The following is a 19927-nucleotide window of genomic DNA, read 5'->3' as shown; positions in this document are numbered from 1 at the left end:
AACCTGTTATTAGAAAAACACATTTCAATGACACCTTTGTTTTAGTGCAGGCAGTATTGTACAAGTTAAATCACATACAGTCATGTGATAAACTTTTCCCCAAACTCTATGTAGTTTTGTGAGAAAGTAAACTCCATGATTCAGTAGCTTGTAGAACCACAGTTGACAACAATAACTTAAAGTTTATCTTTTCTTCTTTGCATGCTCTGCACTTTGGGTCTTGTGTGTCCAACAGACATTCTTCCATTAACATTAAACATGCTAACTGAGGCCTATAGAGTCTGAAATGTAGCTCTTGAGAAAGCACTGCATAGACTGATGTTGGGGTTAATTTGCTGGGGTGTCCACCATTGCATGTGTTTGGACTGTGGGAAGAAGCCCTAATACCAGTTGAAAACATGCCCAAGTGCGCAAGAAGGGCCCCAGAAGGCCAGTGGACTTGAACCCTGCCTTCTTGCTGTGAGGCACCACAATGCTTTTGACTTGTGAATTATATTTTTGAACGATTAACATATTTTCCACCCCTATTTTAAAATATGAAATTTGCAAATCAGAGATGGCAGTAACAGGTAAAACAAGTCTGAATGACTCACCAGGAAGTAGTGTGTGTGAGAGAAATAAGTAAACCGATCAGAGCTCAACTGAAGCTGTGGTGAGAAGAACAGCTATCGACTCTCTGCATCACTGACTGGACAGACAGCAATCTATAATAACCACATGCAAGAACTCTTTACAGCACAGCAGAGAATAATCTGCTCTCTTATGTAGTTTATTTCATCCCTGCACAGTCACCAAAGGGTGTACAGATTATATTTCCCAGAGTCATCTACACAGAATAGAGCGACAGCGTTCACCACTGAGATAAGACCTGTGTGGTTTGGAAACTTACGTTCAAGATCTGAAACAGCTGCGGAGACACTTTAATATCATCTGACATTTGCTGTGAGTGTGTTTTAACTAATTTAATAAGCCAGTTTCTAATAATTTTATTTGACTTTACTGATTTTTTAAACTGTCTATCTTATAGACCCACTTTATTACAGTGTATTCACTTTTCCCATAGCTTTTCATTTCCTTTTATAAAGATTTTTCACTCAATTAGCTTATTGAGCTCCTTTAGTGTTTCTTTACCTGAAATATCTTTATTCTGTGTAATTTCTTTTAGTTACTTGTGTGTTTTATTCTATTTATTGAGCTGTTGTGGATTAAGTTGTTTTATTACAGATTATTTTTATCTTTCTTTAAACAACGATTTATTGGCATGTTTTCATCTCACAGGTTGTGGCTTTGTTTGTGAAACTGGAAAACACAAATAACGTGTGTTTAAAGTTCAGGTGTAACCACTTGCACTCGCAGCACGTCCTGTTCCTAGTTTGTCTGTATTCTTGGCGGGTCGACTGATGAAATAATTCTGGATCCATACCCAACCTTATTATTCTTGCTCAATTGAAGATTATGGGCACGTGAAAAGTTGAGCAGCTGGTTAGCCGGGGCTCGTCACCGCGTCACGCAGCGTCTCCGCTCTGATTGGTCCGCTCTTGTGCAACTGTGCAGCCGTATAAACTCAGCAGTTTGAAGGAGTTGGCTGTATCTCCTGCGCCGGTCTCAGTGGGTAGAAAGTCTACTGAGTTAAGGGAGGGAAAGGCTTCACCAGTTTCTGCACGCTTGTCTCTCAGTGTGATTTAGAGATGCAGAGCTGCGCCAAGTCCTGGGGGGTCTTTTTGGCCAAGTCGGTGAATCCCGGCGCACCGCGCAGGCATTTGAGCGATAAGAGCCGCGTGGTTTGGAAACTTCAGTGCAAGATCCGAAACAGCTGCGCATCCCTAACAACATCAGCCCGGGCTCTGAGGACCTCTGCAACCGTCTCCTCCAGGCAGATAGAAAGGATTTTACCCAGACATGATGATTTTGCTGAGCGCCACATCGGTCCAGGTGAGAAGGAGAAGAGAGACATGTTGGATGTTCTGGGACTCGAGGTAAGATTTACGTCGCTGTTTCCCTCCCTCTATGAAATGGGCGCAAAAAAACCCACTCCTTTCATTTTCATTAAGACAAGTTTCAGCACAAAAACACCTGCACTGAGTGGCGTGTTTATGTCACTGGGTAGCGGTTTACGCGCCTTTGTTCATTAAACTTCCCCTTTTTCCTACAGTCAGTCGACCAGTTGATTGAAAACACAGTACCATCTTCTATCCGTCTGCAGAGGAGCTTGAAGATGGATGATCCAGTCTGTAAGTTTGGCCTGATGTGCACGTATGTGTTAGTGAAACAGTAGCTGAATCTCTTCCTGTTATTATAGCGCTGCAAGCTGCTGCCTAAATCTCCCTCGATGCGCCACCAATCTCAATTTCAAATTGTAAATGTAATTCAAATAAGTGTGTGTGTGTGTGTGGAGCGGGAATGAGTGTTAACCTCATATTGTGCCGCTTTATTTCAAATTTTAATTTATTTTTTTTAAAAACATGTCGAGCTTTTCCCACACCCAACGGGCGCTGAATGAAGCCAAGTGAGAGGCTGAAATGTAGGTTGCCCTTCTATTGTGTGGCGCGGAGCGCTCTCCCCTGTTAAGTCTTCCTTTGAACATATTTGGAGTTGTTTTTGCGAAACTCGGCGAGCGGCACCAATCTCCTGTTGGGAAGCCGATGCTCATAGGATGGCAACTGGAGTGTAAAGTTTAGCCTTGAGCTCCGGTCCCAAGTCCAGTTCAATCTGGTTACAGCGTTCACGTTACGTTACATCACAGCCGGGGATCCTAATAAGGTGGTTTCATGATGATGCATGGATGGTTTTTTTTCTTGCTCCTATACAACACGGATAGCCTACATTTCAGCAGCAGACGCAGACTGCTGTGTTTAATCCTATACAGCAGTCAATCTTTTTAACGCTTTTTAAGCTGCGGCTTTTTCAGCTCTAAGCTGATGGCTTTCTGTGTGAATTAACGTGTATTTTCATGTGGAGCTGTATTTTTGCTCAGTTTGTTTTGTGAAGTAGGCCTGTCCCTATCAAATGTGCAAAAATAGGGCTGGAGAGACAGGAGATTAAAAACATTACATATATAAATAAAAAAGCAGCATAAGTTACCATGGTTTCACAGATATGGCTCACCCTGCTAAGAATGACCTTCTTAATACAGAAAATCCAGATTCAATGCTGAAGTTACCTGGATGACATGAAATCCTGCTTCACAGTACAGACCTCAGGTCATCAAATTAGACAGATACAACCCCTGATGAACATGACATATCACACAATGTCTTTAGATGTTTAGCAAAAACTAAAATGCAGAAGCAGTTAGTGACAAACAAAGTGTAATTTAACTACCTTTAGCAGCGATAACTTTTTAGTAATCGTTTCAATCTCTCTCCTCATTGTGGAGGAATTTGGGCCCACTCTTCTTTACGGCATTGCTTCAGGTTGTTGAGGTTTCATTTATGCACAGCTCTCTGAAGGTACTTCCATTCAGCATATCAATCAGGTTGAGGTCTGGACTTTGACTAGGCCATTGCAACACCTTGATTCCCCCCTACCCCTTTCTTTTTTCCTTTAGAGATTCTGTTGTAGATTTTCTGCTGTGCTTGGGATCATTGTCCTGTTGTATGACCCAGTTTCAGTCAAGCTTTAGCTGTTGGACAGATGGCCTCACATTTGACTCCAGAATACTTGGGTATACAGAGGAGTTGAAGGTCGAATCTGACTGCAAGGTGCCCGGGTCATGTGGCTGCAAAAACATGTCCTAATTTAAGACATTGTAATGTCCTGATATGTAAAACCGAAAGAGAGAGTACTTTGCTTTTACCATGACTGTATGCTTATGAACTTGGATAAGCAAAAAAATAATTGATGCTCAATCAATTATGAGGGGGAAAAAAAAAAGGGGGGGGGGGGGCATGCAATCAAAACAGACCAATGTGTATTAGCTCAAAGTCTTAATTGGGGTCAATAAATGGTGAAATTGAATTGCACCCAACTTAATGCCAGGCTATTGATTTGAGGCATGTCTAAAACCTTTACACTTGCAATGAATGATGACTGAGCTCTTTATGCACAGTCGAAAGAGCTAAGTCATGACAGTTTTTCTAAATTTAACATTTATAGTAATAAAAGGATCTTTATAAGAGGTTTCTAATGCTCAGGTACTCTAACGTGTCTATTAGCCAGAGTGACGCTGACCTGCCTGTATGTCAGCCCCTCCTGACACTGTCAGTTTTCATAATGCAACAAGCCATGCTGAAGGAACAAACTGGAGGCCGTGCTGGTTTTCTGCTTGTTCAGCTTTGAAGGGCTTCAGTTTGCAAAGCCAGCAAAGGATTCTCTCTTCAACAATAGACCTCCTGGATGGTTGTGAATCAGCTTTTTTTGCTGCCCTGTAGAACTCTGGGACCATGGGAAAGCAGTCCAACTGAAACGAACTCCGGTTCGCACGTCTCATCAACTCACCCTGAGCGTCATCTCCAAATGTACTTTTATTTATAGTTTGTCCTGAATTTCCGAATACTTCTGCCTTTCCCCCCCATCTTTTAAAGAAGCTGTAAATATTCACTTGTATACTGGCTGTGGTCCCTCACGCCACCACGACTAGAGGTGTCCTCCTTTCACCAAAACGGGAGTAGCCAGGACTCTTGGTTCAAACGGGTGGTATTGTCCATTCCTTGGAGTTGCTAGGCAGCCAGAAAGGCCAGAGGAATCTCAGAGGCTGGTTGTGTCCTGGCAGAGCTCCCTTACAGGACTGGGAAATGAAGCTTAATGAAATTGAGGAAGTAACAATATGTACTAGATTTTGGGGCCAGTTTTTAGGGAACATAAGATGTATTTCTCTCAGTATTAAAATTTTATGTTATTAGTGATATGAAAAAGATGGTTGAGGCTCTCAGTAGAAAACAGATTAGCATTGGATTTCACTGACTTTTTAAAAAAAAAACTATTTAGACCACCTGACTGCTCACTATAATGATTTTCTTCATCTTGTTACACAATCAGTGGCTCACGTGAGGGTTGCAATGTTGTTCATCAGACCTTCAGACAGGTGTTGTTGTTGTTTAGCAGCAGACATGACAGATGTATCACATGATGTAATTTAAGTAGAACTGTTTTAACACTTACCAACATCCTGTATTTCTCACTTATGACTCAGTGACTGTTGTTTGGAATAAGTTTAAACAGCTTCCTTTTAAATATTTTGCAGGTGAGAATGAAGTTCTGGAGTCCCTTCAAAAGATTGCATCAAAAAACAAAGTATGGAGGTCCTACATCGGCATGGGTTACTACAACTGCTCCGTACCGCCGCCCATCCAGCGCAACCTCCTGGAGAATGCAGGCTGGTGAGTGCCGTCAGGCTACCTTGGATCGGAAGAAATGTGACAAAAGTGGTGTGAGCTGGTTTCTTCTGTGGACAATTAATGATATTTATTCCTAAATTTGGGATACTAATTTGAAGCTTAACTGTCATGGTGCAGAGTAACGTGCCCTCAATAAGAAGTCTTGTGATTTGATTTCACTTGGGGTCTTGTGAGAACTGCATTGCTCCAATGTTTTGCTGAACAAAAATTTCTTTCACACAGTTCCAAGTCAGCTATTCCGACCCACATTTTCTCTAAACTCTTAGGGTCAGAGAAGACATACAATGGCCTCCCCTGACCAGTCTTGGGTCCATAAATGCCATCGACTTTGTGCTATTGTTCTTCTGTCCAGTCTCGCTCTGTTGAATCATTGTTTTGGGTTTTGTTCACAGGGTCACTCAGTACACCCCTTACCAGCCTGAGGTCGCTCAGGGTCGCCTGGAGTCTCTTCTCAACTACCAGACCATGATCTGTGACATCACAGGCATGCCTGTGGCTAACGCCTCTCTGCTTGATGAGGGAACTGCTGCTGCTGAGGCCATGCAGCTCTGTCACAGGTATTTACATGCTGACCTGTTTAGACAAAAGTGCTCAGTTGATCAGAATCAGAAACTTTATTGTCATTGTCACGAGAACAACGAAATGAAGAATCTTGAATATAGTCTTGTGAAATTATATTTTGGCCACTAGAATGGATCGTAGTCTGTGCCACCTGTTGTAGATTCAAGATGTAGTGTGTGTGTGTATTAAACCTGCCTTACAGTGGTCTGTTATTGATTTTTGCTTCTCACAGACAAAACAAAAGAAGAACCTTCTACGTTGACCCACGCTGCCATCCCCAGACTATTGCTGTAGTGCAGACCAGAGCTAAGTATGCATCATAGACAGTCAATGTATGAGGTCTCCAGTAACAGTAAATCATAAAAAAGAATCTAAATATCTTTAATATTAAAATTACAAGATTGAAGTAAAAAATATTGCAAAGGTGTTGTCCTAGGCAACTTTATTTTATTTTATTTTTTAAATTCCCTGAGGTGTATTCTCTGTTGTGCCATCATATGTCCTCCTCGGGGTTCTGTCTTTGTGCACCCTGGACCACGTCAGCTCTCCTGCTACATTTACTTGCCTTTGCAGTGTGTCCTGGATCGTCTTCATGCTGACAAAATGACAGCCCGTTAAGTTAGTTTTATTTTGGGGAAGAGGACAAAGTGGCAGGGTGCCAAACCTGGCAAGAAGGCTTGGTGATGTGCAACACTGGTATTTCATGCTGCCGGTGAGCGGTTGCACCCTGGAACACATCCCAGTTGAGGTCAGGATGTGGCCTTGGTGGTGTTTCCTGACCTGATGCATTGCATTTAGTCTTAGACACTGGCTGTTTCACTGTTCCGTTTTTGAATTGATGGAGCCTTGCGTCCATTGCTAACGATGATCGTCTACGTCAATGTTGTGTGACTTTTACACACAAGACAAAGTTTGCTCATCCAAGTGTTCAGACCTGAACGGGGAGATTGAAATGTAGCTGCAGGGGTACTTGAAGTGGTCCAGAACTGCACAAAAATACTACCTTGAAGGGGAATTTAAATTGGGGGTGCAAGTTTGATTGCATCCTATGTCTGTATTTTGATCATTCAAGTTTTGACTGCTGTGTTGCAGCTATATTGGGGTAAAAACTGTTCTAAAGCTGCCTCATGAGATGGACTTCAGTGGACAAGATGTGAGCGGTGTGCTGTTTCAATATCCAGACACTGATGGCAGAGTGGAAGACTTCACTGCGCTTGTAGATCAAGCACACAAGGGTGGGGTAAGAAAGCTTTAACCACAAAAAGAAATGTAAAAGCTCCCCAAAAGAACCGTGGGAGCAGGGGATATAATTAGGCTTAAGAATGATCTTAATAACAAATGGGAACATCTTTGTTCATTTCCACTGCTGAGATTGGTTTTTATCTCCTGTCCAGGCCCTGGCTTGCTGTGCCACAGACCTATTGGCACTGTGTGTGCTACGTCCCCCTGGAGAATTTGGTGTTGATATTGCACTGGGCAGTTCCCAGCGGTTTGGGGTTCCTCTTTGCTACGGCGGTCCACATGCTGCCTTTTTTGCGGTTAGAGAAAACCTGGTCCGGATGATGCCTGGCAGAATGGTTGGAGTCACCAAGTGAGAAGCGACCTCCAGGGTTCAAGATTGCTAATCTTCTTTTCTGAGTAAACTGATGACAGTAGTAAGATGGTTGAATGCTATGCTGTTGTTGCAGAGATGCAGCTGGTAAAGAAGTGTATCGTCTTGCACTGCAGACCAGAGAGCAGCACATCCGCAGAGATAAGGCAACCAGCAACATTTGCACTGCGCAGGTACGATCCAGGTTTATATGCGTCCTTCATTTTGGTGAAATGCATTACTCTAAATTAATTACAAAAAATTACTGTTTTCCTAGGCTCTGCTGGCCAATATGGCTGCTATGTATGCACTGTATCATGGCCCCCAGGGACTAAAACACATTGCGAAGAGGACACATGGTGCTGCTTTGATCCTTGCAGAAGGTATATAAATATATATGCAACATTGCAGTAAAACTTCAGTCCTCACTCAAATTGAGAAATTGTTATTTTAAAAAAAAAAAAATGCTTTCCTCCTTGTGAACTGCGAATTTCTCATTTTACTTTGTGCACGTTCTCAGTAATGAGTGGTTAAAGACTGGATAGAGACAAATATGTCACCAAATTTCTGTTCTTTGTCTTTATCCAAACTTCTCCCCGTAAACATGCCGTGCACAGTTAATTCGTACATTTTCTTTCAGGTCTGAAGAGAGCGGGACACCGGCTGCAGAGCGAAATGTTCTTTGACACACTAAAGATCAGCTGTAGCGTGGCTGCCAAAGATATCCTGGAGAGAGCTGAGCAGAGGAAGATAAACCTGCGAGTCTACGCCGATGGAGTGGTGAGGATCAAATGTTTTGGGGAAAGCGCTGGACTGATTAAGGTGGTCTAAGCCTGCAGAAGTGCAGCGACTTGCAGTTTTTGGATAATGCTTTGTAATTGGTGCACTGCAAAAAAAGGAGTGGAAATTAATGCTGCCTCATGTATATGCAGAAACATTTTTTTTTTTTTTTTTTTTTCTTCCTGCAGTAGTTTTCAGGCTGAAATGGGAGGGGATAGGGGATCTTTGCCCAGAAGCAACTGATTGTTGTAGCTCCTAGAAAACTCTGAATATGGCTTATAGGGATGAAGGGAAGTTTAGCACATTAATTAGATCTAAAACTGGATAAGATGAAAAATCCTGTAATTGGACATGTGGGGAAAAATGTTGGGTGCAAAAGAGAATTCTTGAGAGGATCAAGAACCAGTGAATCCAATTTAAACTTTGTAAGAGTGGATGTGACTTTTTAGCTAGTCTAACACACTTCCTCACTCATACAGGAAGAGCCAAAATATAGGAGTGCATAACAGCAGGTTCATTGGTTTAAACATATTGACAAATCTACAAATGATGCATGTAATGTATAATGAATGGATTGATACATAAATCACTTGGCATTCCTGAGATCAGTGTCAATGTTCCCTAATTAACTTTTCTGCAGTACAAATTTTCAATTTCACCGAGCTGGGATTGCAAACAAACCCACTGTTTGTTATAGATAAGCTGTCAGAACAAGTGCTAGTCTCAAGTTTTCACCCCCCCCCCCCCTTTTTTTTTACTGTTTAGGGTGAAAGACTTGAGTCGCTGGAACACTTTAAAAAAAAAAAAAAAAAAAAAAATCCTCTTTTCGTCTTCTCTTTGAACAGTTGGGCGTCTCTCTCGATGAAACGGTGACTGAGAGGGATTTGGATGACTTGCTCTGGGTCTTTGGCTGTGAATCTTCTGCTGTATGTTGATGGTTACTTCCATTGTTTGTTTGTGCTGTCTAAGTTATTCATTACTTAATATGTTACTGGTTTTTAATTTGAGCAGTTATTGTTTTATGGTTATGGAGATTGGTGAGAGAATGACTTGGCTTTAATTTGAACCTTTCAGGAGCTGATAGCTGAAAAGATGGGCGAGCGGGTGAAGGGGATCATGGGAAGTCCTTTCAAGAGGACAAGCAAATACCTTACACACCAGGTCTTCAACAGGTCTGTTCCCAGTTTAAGGACTGTACTGTTCCCAAGAAAGGTGTAGGTGTGTGTGTGTGTGTGTGTGTGTGTGGCATTTTAGCTGTAATAACCTTTGATTAACTGCACAATAAGAACTTTAATGGTGTTGCAGTCATATCTTACAACACCAGTAGTTCCATAAATGCAGTCTTGTATCCAGGCTTCCTGTGTCTGAGCCCTACATTTATTCTTTGACATGATCCTTGACATAAAGAGGGTAAAACTTTTAGTTAACCTTAGGTAGTGTGTGCACAGATCAGCCACAACATTTGGACCATCTCCCCAATATTGAGCTAGAGTATTGTTAGCAGTGGGGTGGGGCCACTTTGGATTGACCATATTCTAAGGGTGTAACAACTCCAAAGACGATACCCATGTTGAACTGTTACTGCCTCATCAATGAAAGCTGTAATGCATGAGAATTTTTAACCTTACTTTTGTAATTTATCCCTTTTAAAGAGGTTGTGGTATGAACGTGTCGCTCGTATGATTGATGTGTTTGGGATGTGGAAATTTGGAGAGTCGGTGCTTTAGGGTATTTGCGGTGTTTCTGGAGCAGTCTTGGTTGGCTGCTGCATGTCCAAGATCCAAAACATAGCATTATTGCCATGCGAGCCCTCTAAGTGTTCGTGTCTCTGCTTCTTGTTTTTTCCTTCAGTTACCATTCTGAGACCAACATTGTGAGATATATGAAGCGTCTGGAGAATAAGGACCTCTCCTTAGTCCACAGCATGATACCCCTGGTGAGGCTACCATAAGTCAAGGCAGAGGTTCAGGTTCACAGATAGTTGAAATTTATAGCATGCTTTATACTAGTGTGATAAAGTAGTGGGAAAAAAAAAAGTTTTTATTTTCAGGGCTCCTGTACCATGAAGCTAAACAGCTCATCAGAGCTCATGGTGAGTAAAAACAGGAACTAGTTTTTCAGTTTTCTTCAGGTGTAACATGAAATGCTTTTGAGTAATTATGTCTCACTGCTGTATCCTCTGACAGCCCATCACATGGAGGGAGTTTGCCAACATCCATCCTTTCGTGCCCCTGGATCAGGCAGAGGGCTACCAGAAACTCTTCAGACAGCTGGAGAAAGACCTCTGTGAGGTGACAGGCTATGACAAGATCTCGTTCCAGCCAAACAGGTGAGGGCACAAAATTATGTACTTGTTGGTGCACAGACCGTATCAGTTGGGTGGGCATGATATTTGGTAAAGACGGGAGCATGTTCCTCTTTAAGATGATTACTTTGATGGTTCCGTGCAGTGCAATCAAATTATCCCGAACCCTCCTTCTGGATCATAGAACCTCTGCAGAAGGAAGGAAATGCTCAAAGCAAGCACTTAGCAATACAGTTTTCCTTTACAAACATTTGTGAAAGAACCGTTATTTCAGAGAGCTCACTGAATTGGAGAGTGGTGCTGAACGTAGGATGGGGATGGTGCCTTTGCAACACAAAAGTTTGTGGAAAATCTAAAAGGGAAGAAATTTCGCAATCGACTTTTAAAGGGGAATCTCAGCAACCTTATTAAAGCAGTGCATAGCTGGTTTCACACTTGCAGGATTAACTTGCAGGATATTACAGCTGATAAGCGACACACCCACCTCTGCTCTCTGTCACTGCTTATCAGTGTGTTCATGGTGGCGCATGCTACATTGGCCAAGAATGCACCTAGCTTCATCCCATCTTTCCCTCCTCTTTTGGTAATGTCTGCAGACTGGTCTTTGGACTTTGAGGCTGTGTGTGTTCTATGCATGACTATGGTGTCTGCCTTATTTTTCAGTGGTGCTCAGGGAGAATATGCAGGCCTGGCTGCCATAAAAGCCTACCTGAACTCAAAGGGGGAGAGTTCAAGAAGTGTAAGTGTCCTGGAAAGAGCAAAAGTCTAACAGGATTGCAGTCATGGTTAATTATGTTATTTTATCCAACCCAAAATTATTTTAAGCTAGAGTCTCTAGTCTCTGCAAGAAAATGGAATCCTTTTTTTAATTTAAACTTGACTCTGAGGAAGAGCCTCATCTTCTGAAAACTCTAGAGTTAAAATGATGATCCACTGAACTTTAAAAAAAAAAAAATACCTGGAGGTATAGAAACTTTGAGTTTCATTTTCAATTAAAGTGCTTACAAATATACACTGTTTAGCCACAACATTAAAGTTGCTGCCCTGGCATTGTGCAGTTCTTCTTTTTTTGGGTGACGTAAAGGCGGGCGGAGTGCACAATGCTTGGCAAGTGTTTTTCTATCAGTTCAGAGGAATCCTTTTGCAACTGGCACTAGGATGGCAGATTCTTTGGGTCCTGTGGGGTCCAGGGTGACATGTCCATGGATCAGGCTTGGTCTGTGCATGCAGAGCTTGAATTTTTGAGAGCAGCTGCTTCTGACGTTTTCCTTTTTCCTGAGCAGTTTTTGCAGTGTCCTAGTAACTATGCTCCTGTCATTGGGAGAGCTATTGCTGTTTGAGGTGCGCTTGGTCTGCAACAATATATAAGCAGATGGTATGCATCAAAGCAACATTCACATGAGTGCCAAAGGTTTCTGAGCAGAACTTCATATGGCAACTAAGTTATCAATGTTTAGCTGTTGGTGTATCTAATCAGGTGACATTGAGAAGACTTTGCTGACTTGTAAAGACTATTTACTATCAGTATTATCCTTCCTGATACTGACAGGCTAACAGAGTATTAGCACATATGCCCTACAGGGTAACCCCCCCCCCCCCCCCCCCCCCCATCAGTGACAGGGTTATTGTTGTAAATTGAAACATCTGTGATGTTAAAGCATTCTCAACAGTAGCTCCTAAAGTATCCTGACATTCTTATTGATTGTTGAAGGATGATGAGATGCTACCCAAAATTAAAGACTAGCGTACTGAAGTATTTTCTCTTCTGTCATTTTATTATTTTTATTGCTTCCTAATAAGTAAATCTTAGTAGCCTGATTCCTGGAACTAGTCAAGGTCCAAACTGGCATCTGTTTGTGCAAACAAGGAGCTGAAAATGCTGTGATCCCATAGGCTAGCTGTTTTTTAAGACTCCATATTTGGAGGTTTTAAGACTTTGTCAAATGAGAGTTCCTGGAGTGACAGCAAAGCACTGTTTTTCAGGTCAGTCATGTCTTTTTTGGCTAACACCGGATCCATGTGCCCTGGTTTGCCTGTGAAACTGGGTTGCAAAATGCCAGACGTGTCACCCTAATAAGGGATAAAAATCAGTTAATGACCTGCAGGCAGGTTACTCATTAGTAGCAGAGATCAAAGAGAGCTGCAGTTTCCTCCCACTGAGACCTTAAAAGTTAAGTTTTTGTATAAATGAAATTGTAAAAGTAGCTTAAGCCACCAGTCTCACTAATTTAATTATATCTATTTTTGTTTTTATTTAATTGAGCTTCACTTTGGATCTGAAATATCTATGGCTTTAATTGGCTCTGTTTCTCTTGTTGCATAACCTGCAGTCACAGCAGTTTTGGCGTGACTTTGGATTATGGTTAGGACAATGACTCAAGCTGCATTTTGCTTGTTCTGCTTTGCTGACTATTTTTCCCATTGCCTCAGGTTTGTCTAATCCCCAAGTCTGCACACGGGACCAACCCAGCAAGCGCTCAGATGGCAGGAATGAAGGTTCAAGTGGTGGAGGTGGATAAGGATGGCAACATCGATCTGTCTCACCTGAAGGCCCTGGTGAGAAAACGGATGCTGTTGTACAAGATTTGTGTTGTCTGCAAATATTAACAGGTTTATCCAAGACGGACATGTCCAGTTTCATAGGTGGATTTGAAGGGAATCTATTTTTTTGGAGTATTTTTGCTCTGCATGACTCACAGCTCAAAATAATCCTCATTTATTGTAAACTCATGCAATCCTTCACGCTGTGAAACAAGCTCTTTTGATGCCTCTGGTCTTAAGTCGATCCTCACTCTAATCCAAATGTGTTCATTAATCCAAGTGTGTTCATGAAGGACTGGAACTTTGACTTCATGTAAATGATGGGACACAGCTTTATTATTATTTTTTTACATGTTTATCTTTCCAGGTGGACAAACACAAGGCAAACCTGGCAGCCATGATGATCACCTACCCCTCCACCTTTGGTGTGTTTGAAGAGCATGTCGGAGACGTTTGTGACCTTATTCACAAAAACGGTGGCCAAGTGTACCTGGATGGCGCCAACATGAATGCCCAGGTAATGCAATAAGTACAGTGGGATGCAAAAGTTTGGGCAACCTTGTTAATAGTCCTTATTATCCTGTATAAATCGTTGGTTGTTACGATAAAAAATGTTAGTTAGATATATCATATAGGAGAAACACAGTGATATTTGAGAAGTAAATTGAAGTTTATTGGATTTACAGAAAGTGTGCAATAATTGTTTAAACAAAATCAGGCAGGTGCATAAATTTGGGCACCATAAAAAAAGAAATGAAATAAATATTTAGCAGATCCGCCTTTTGCAGAAATTACAGCCTCTAAACGCTTCCTGTAGGTTCCAATGAGAGTCTGGATTGTGGTTGAAGGTATTTTGGACCATTGCTCTTTACATAACATCTCTAGTTCATTCAGGTTTGATGGCTTCCGAGCATGGACAGCTGTCTTTAACTCACACCACAGATTTTCAATAATATTCAGGTCTGGGGACTGAGATGACCGTTCCAGAACGCTGTACTTGTTCCTCTGCATGAATGCCTTGGGGGATTTTGAGCAGTGTTTCTGGTCGTTGTCTTGTTGAAAGATCCAGCCCCGGCGCAGCTTCAGCTTTGTCACTGATTCTTGGACTTTGGTCTCCAGAATCTGCTGATACTGAGTGGAATCCATGTGTCCCTCAACTTTGACAAGATTCCCAGTCCCTGCACTGGCCACACAGCCCCACAGCATGATGGAACCACCACCATATTTTACTGTAGGTAGCAGGTGTTTTTCTTGGAATGCTGTGTTCTTTTTCCTCCATGCATAACGCCCCTTGTTATGCCCAAATAACTCAATTTTAGTTTCATCAGTCCACAGCACCTTATTCCGCAATGAAGCTGGCTTGTCCAAATGTGCTTTAGCAAACCTCAAGCGGCTCTGTTTGTGCTGTGGGGGGAGAAAAGGCTTCCTCTGAATCACTCTCGCATACAGCATCTCCTTGTGTAAAGTGTGCTGAATGGTTGAACGATGCACAGTGACTCCATCTGCTGCAAGATGATGTTGTAGGTCTTTGGTGCTGGTCTGTGGGTTGACTAACTGTTCTCACCATTCGTCGCTTCTGTGTATCCGAGATTTTTCTTGGTCTGCCACTTCGAGCCTTAACTTGAACTGAGCCTGTGGTCTTCCATTTTCTCAATATGTTCCTAACTATGGAAACAGACAGCTTAAATCTCTGAGACAGCTTTCTGTATCCTTCCCCTGAACCATGATGGTGAACAATCTTTGTCTCCAGGTCATTTGAGAGTTGTTTTTGAGACCCCCATGTTGCTACTCTTCAGAGAAAATTAAAAGAGGAGGAAAACTTACAATTGACCCCCTTAAATACTCTTTCTCATTATTGGATTCACCTGTGTATGTAGGTCAGGGGTCACTGAGTTTACCAAGCCAATTTGAGTTCCAGTAATTAGTTCTAAAGGTTTTGGAATCAATAAAATGACAACAGTGCCCAAATTTATGCACCTGCCTGATTTTGTTTAAACAATTATTGCACACTTTCTGTAAATCCAATAAACTTCATTTCACTTCTGAAATATCACTGTGTGTGTCTCCTGTATGATATATATAACTGACTTTTTTTTTTTTTTTTTTTTTTTTTTTTTTTGTAACAACGGGAAAATGATGACTATTAACAAGGTTGCCCAAACTTTAGCTTCCCACTGTATCTGTTTTTTGTAAAAGGGTAAAGACTGAGCTTATATCAGTTTTTTTTTTTTCTTGTTTTTGCAAGGTTTTTCTGTAGAATATTTAATTTAAATAAAAAAAAATTTGTTCCTGCTCTGCCTTGAAGGTGGGCTTGTGTCGTCCTGGAGATTACGGGTCGGATGTTTCTCACCTAAACCTGCACAAAACCTTCTGCATCCCTCACGGTGGAGGAGGGCCCGGCATGGGGCCAATTGGAGTGTAAGTCAGTGGATATAAAGGGAGAAATGGTGACTAGTTTGATGTGAATTTGTTTATAAAAAGAGAAATTTCTTTTTCTTTTTTTTTTCTTTTTTTTTTTGGTTCTTATTTTGTGATGATTCTCTGACCCGACAGTATATTCATCTATTTCTTATCAGGAAGGCGCACCTTGCCCCCTTCTTACCAAGCCACCCGGTGGTTTCCATGCAGTCAGTGAACATCAGCAGCTCACTGGGCACCATCAGCGCAGCTCCCTGGGGCTCCAGTGCCATCCTGCCAATCTCCTGGGCTTACATTAAGGTCAGCACAGATAAACTGAGTTGAGACCACATTGAAACACATTGGTAAACTCGTTTCCACTAATCTGTTAGCATGTTTGAAACTGTTACTTAACCTTGTGTGATTTTTAAAAGTCTACAGTCACAAGTCACTGAAAACTTCCTGGGCTCTGTTTTTGTCACATGAGTAGTTGGTCACCTGGCTCTCACTTCAACTTAAGACAACATGAACAAAAGTGTTAATTTGTGATAAACATCCAGGGAAAGAAGTCATTAACTTTAACAGCTACTCTACATAGCTGATACATTTTGAGGCAGCAGCCCACCACCCAAACTCCACCCTGTTTACCAGCAGGTGGAGGAAATATGCACATTATATAAAAAGAAAAGCAAAAAGAGGGGCAGTTGTTGGACAGAGTGCTAATACTGCTAATAAAGAAAAATGTTATATTAAAGCTGTATTAAAATGTTCTTTTGAACATTGGGCTTTTTGAAGCCCAGATGCTTTAATTCTGTTTTGGTGTTTAGATGATGGGATCCAGGGGACTGCGGCACGCTACAGAAGTGGCCATCCTTAATGCCAACTACATGGCCAAGAGGCTGGAAGGTCACTATAAAATCCTTTACAGAGGCAGGAAAGGTATGGTGCCGTCTCTGTGGACGTGTAGTGATGTACTCTCATTTTAAAATAAATAAAACCGCATAACTAACTTTATCTTTTTTTACCCCTCCTTCTTTTTGTGCACAGGTTTTGTAGCCCATGAGTTCATTCTGGACGTGAGGCCATTCAAGAAGACGGCTAATATTGAGGCTGTTGACGTGGCCAAGAGGCTGCAGGATTATGGTACCACATCACTCTGTCGGCCACAGTGTTTCATTGGTGGCCAAAAAATACCTTTGATTTGAGTATTTGTAGAATATGTATGTATGTATGTATGTATGTATGTCCCTTTCATAATTTTTATCAGATGCATATTGATACCTATTGTTTATTATTGTAGTAGTATTATATATTTTCTTCTCTACTATTTGTGTCTAGGTTTCCATGCACCCACTATGTCTTGGCCAGTGGCAGGTACTCTTATGATTGAGCCTACAGAATCGGAAGACAAGGCTGAGATGGACCGTTTCTGCGACGCCCTGCTAGCCATCAGACAGGAGATCGCAGAAATCGAGGAGGGAAGGATGGACTCGCGCATCAACCCACTTAAGGTTTCTGTGCTGAAAACATACCATACAGTGGTTAATATAAAGCTGTGATATCTGAAGTCGTCATGCAAGTGTATGTCTTTGTGCCTGCGTGCAGATGGCCCCTCACTCTTTGGCGTGCATCTCAACATCCAGCTGGGACAGACCCTACTCCAGGGAGTGTGCTGCCTTCCCCTTGGTGAGTACCTTTATCCCATTAGACTTATTCAATGCCCCACACTCCAAAACGACTACAACTGACTTAATATGCAATGCATATTGTAAATTTTTCTCCTTTATTAAATTGAAAAACAAAAACAAAACAACTTCAATTATGTTTCCTTTGTTGCAGGAAAAAATGCATAATATGAAATCCCTGTTACTTTTGGGAAAGTCAAACTCGGTGAAAGCAGCTGTACTGTTTAAAGAACTTGTATTTATCGCCCTCTAGTGGTGAAAAATAAGAAGTGTAATTTGTCTCATGTCCTGTAGCCAACAACTTTTTCAGATTACTTAGCAATAGAGTTTTGGTTTTAATTAAGTTATAGATGCCCTGATTTAGTCAACATTGGTAATGGGGTTTGTTGACTGTTCACATTTTACATTTAATGCAAAGCCGGCTACTTGAAATGAGCTTTGTATAAATGTATTGTTTGAATTTTTTGACCCCTCTTTTCTCCCTTCTTCACAGCCCTTCATAAAACCTGAGACCAAATTCTGGCCTAGCATCTCCAGGATCGATGACATCTATGGCGACCAGAACCTCATGTGCACCTGCCCACCCATGGAGGTGTATGAGTCTCCATATGAGGAGAAGAGAGCCTCCTCCTAGATACTCTCTGTGGCTCAGTCCCATTGTCCAGCCAGCGCACAAAACCTCCAATTTTAAACATCTGTGATTTTTATAGAAGTTCTATATAGTGGTAAATTTCCTCAAAACCTGCACTAGGGCTCTGAAATCTCCAGGGAGACCCTCGAGTTTCTTAATTTTCACAGTGAAGCAGATCTGAGCTGCCGCTGATGTAACGGGTGGAAAAGCGTGCGAGGTGGATGATGGGACTGGCCTCTCTCTGACTGCACCCTTTTTGTGGGGTTGTAGGCTTTTGCCCTGACTTGAACTACTCAAATTGACCAAAGGTGTGACTTATTGCTATTCCAAGCTTGCGAAAATAAGCGCACCATTCAACACAGAGGCCGCTCCATAGCCCACCTCTGAAATGCTGTACTTTAAGCCAAGTGCAGATAATGTGACATCTGTAATTGCTCTTGGTGCCTCTGTTCTGTGTAAAATAGCTGCTTTCATTTCAACTTTTTTTTTTTTTTTTTTTTAAACTGTCAGTATAGGAGTAATTAAGCCTTTTTTGTAACACTTTATAATAACCATCAGTTGAATGAGTAATTGATAATTAAACTTTATTTGATTCTGTTAAGCTGTGAACTTAACATGTATGTAAACAGTCATCTGGATGGCAATTGTAAAGTCTGAAATGTTTATACTAGTTGTTTTACAGAGTAAGTAGGCAAGTGAGATGTCGATGGAGTAAACGCTGTAGACTGTAAATATGGAGGTCGTACATTTTCCTGCTTCACTGGCAATTTGGTTTTGTTTTCAGCATCTCCAACATCCCGGTTTTTGCTTTGCTGGCAGTTTGGTTCAGTTTAAGCACCAAAGGCGCACCAGCGGGTTTGATTAAACGGCAGTATTTTATGATTAATTTGTGTGATAAATAAAAGAATCTTGTAAATAACAGCCATTACGTTGTTTGATGGTAAGTTAATTAAACATTACACAATATCAGGTCACAAGTGATGGTTATTTTAAGGTGTTACTTTTTTGTGAATATATCTCTTTTATTTGAAAATGTTTTTTAATGTAGTAACAAAGTAGGTAGTCCTCATTTAAAATCAGTTTTTCTAATCTAAAGTATTTGTCTGTAGGAAAAATGAATGTATTAAAAGCATTCTCTCCAAAGTGTGTACATGTTTTGTATGAAGATTAACAAGATACGCTTAGTAAACTACTCAATAAGACATTTTGCCAAAAAACTATGCATATAATTGATTTTTGTGTACTTAATCTCAACATGTTAGTTTCCACGAACGAAAGAAGCTGATATTTCCCATCGTTAACCCACCCATCAGCCCGGACCACCAAAAATCTTCAGAAAGGGCACACGGTCTTATTAATAGTCTAAATGTATTTATTTTTTGAGGAAAATCTCGCCGCTAAAATTCAATTCATGACGAAAGTGTAAAGACTTATTGTTTTAAACTATTTCACAAGTGCTGTCAAACAGATGAATTTTTAGAGCTTTTCCAAACATCAAAGTCTTAGTTTCTATTCACAAAAACTACCACGGTCGCAATTTCACACACGTCTTCTGAGCAATCCCAGCTGTTCCTTCTCTGGCAAATCTCTCTCCAGATTTCACTTAATTTCCCAGATTTTCAAAGGGATTCAAGCCGGGGCTTTGTGCAGACCAGTAGGTAAATATAATAAACACCTGTTGTCTTCCCCACATTATGGCAAAATCCATCACACTGTGGAACCCTTAAGTGCTCTACTGTGCTGTACTTCCTCGATCCACACCCCCCCCGCCATCTTCATGAAAGGGCTTTCAGGAGTATTTCTGCGCTCGGTCACTGTTAATCTCCTTTTACAACTTTCCATTTGCTTTTATGATAACCAGGTAAACAAACATTCTTAACCTTGACTTATTTACCATTTACATTATATAAACAAAAAAAAACCCAGTTTGATCATTGGTAAATTATTTAGTATATCAATTATGACAAAATCTCCATCAAACAGATGAATGACCCCAAACTGGACTGTAACATGTTTTTTTTAATGGTCCTTGAAATGATAAAAATCAGTTTCTTAGCAAATACTGACACGTTTAAACACGTTTAAATTGCCTAACCTCAA

The 19927-nt window shown here is 41.2% G+C and overlaps 1 protein-coding gene across 2 annotated transcripts; it reads left to right on the top strand.

Moving 5' to 3' along the window:
* Nucleotides 1-646: 646 nt before the first annotated feature.
* On the top strand, nt 647-19270 carry gldc (glycine dehydrogenase (decarboxylating)). 2 transcript variants are annotated; one of them, XM_085295135.1, is made up of 26 exons: nt 647-942; nt 1677-1976; nt 2153-2231; nt 5183-5318; nt 5729-5893; nt 6130-6207; nt 6990-7137; nt 7292-7488; nt 7586-7682; nt 7766-7871; nt 8129-8268; nt 9114-9194; nt 9343-9440; nt 10120-10204; nt 10319-10360; nt 10455-10597; nt 11237-11312; nt 13004-13129; nt 13482-13631; nt 15420-15532; nt 15691-15832; nt 16339-16450; nt 16559-16654; nt 16850-17022; nt 17117-17197; nt 17690-19270. In XM_085295135.1, exons 2-26 carry the CDS (start codon nt 1689-1691, stop codon nt 17828-17830), a joined length of 3093 nt encoding a protein of 1030 aa, XP_085151261.1. In that variant the 5' UTR covers nt 647-942; nt 1677-1688; the 3' UTR covers nt 17831-19270. The 2 variants fall into 2 exon arrangements, with proteins under 2 accessions (XP_085151261.1, XP_085151260.1); XM_085295134.1 differs by lacking the exon at nt 647-942 and having other exon boundaries at nt 1063-1976.
* Nucleotides 19271-19927: the final 657 nt, after the last annotated feature.

This window comes from Mchenga conophoros, linkage group LG12 (assembly GCF_057382185.1).
Source record: "Mchenga conophoros isolate Kocher_MC1m ecotype Shallow Benthic linkage group LG12, M_conophoros_male_GT1.1, whole genome shotgun sequence".
Taxonomy (NCBI): Eukaryota; Metazoa; Chordata; class Actinopteri; order Cichliformes; family Cichlidae; genus Mchenga; species Mchenga conophoros.
The sequence above is the reverse complement of the archived record's forward strand: the minus strand, read 5'-3'. Positions and strand labels throughout refer to the sequence as shown.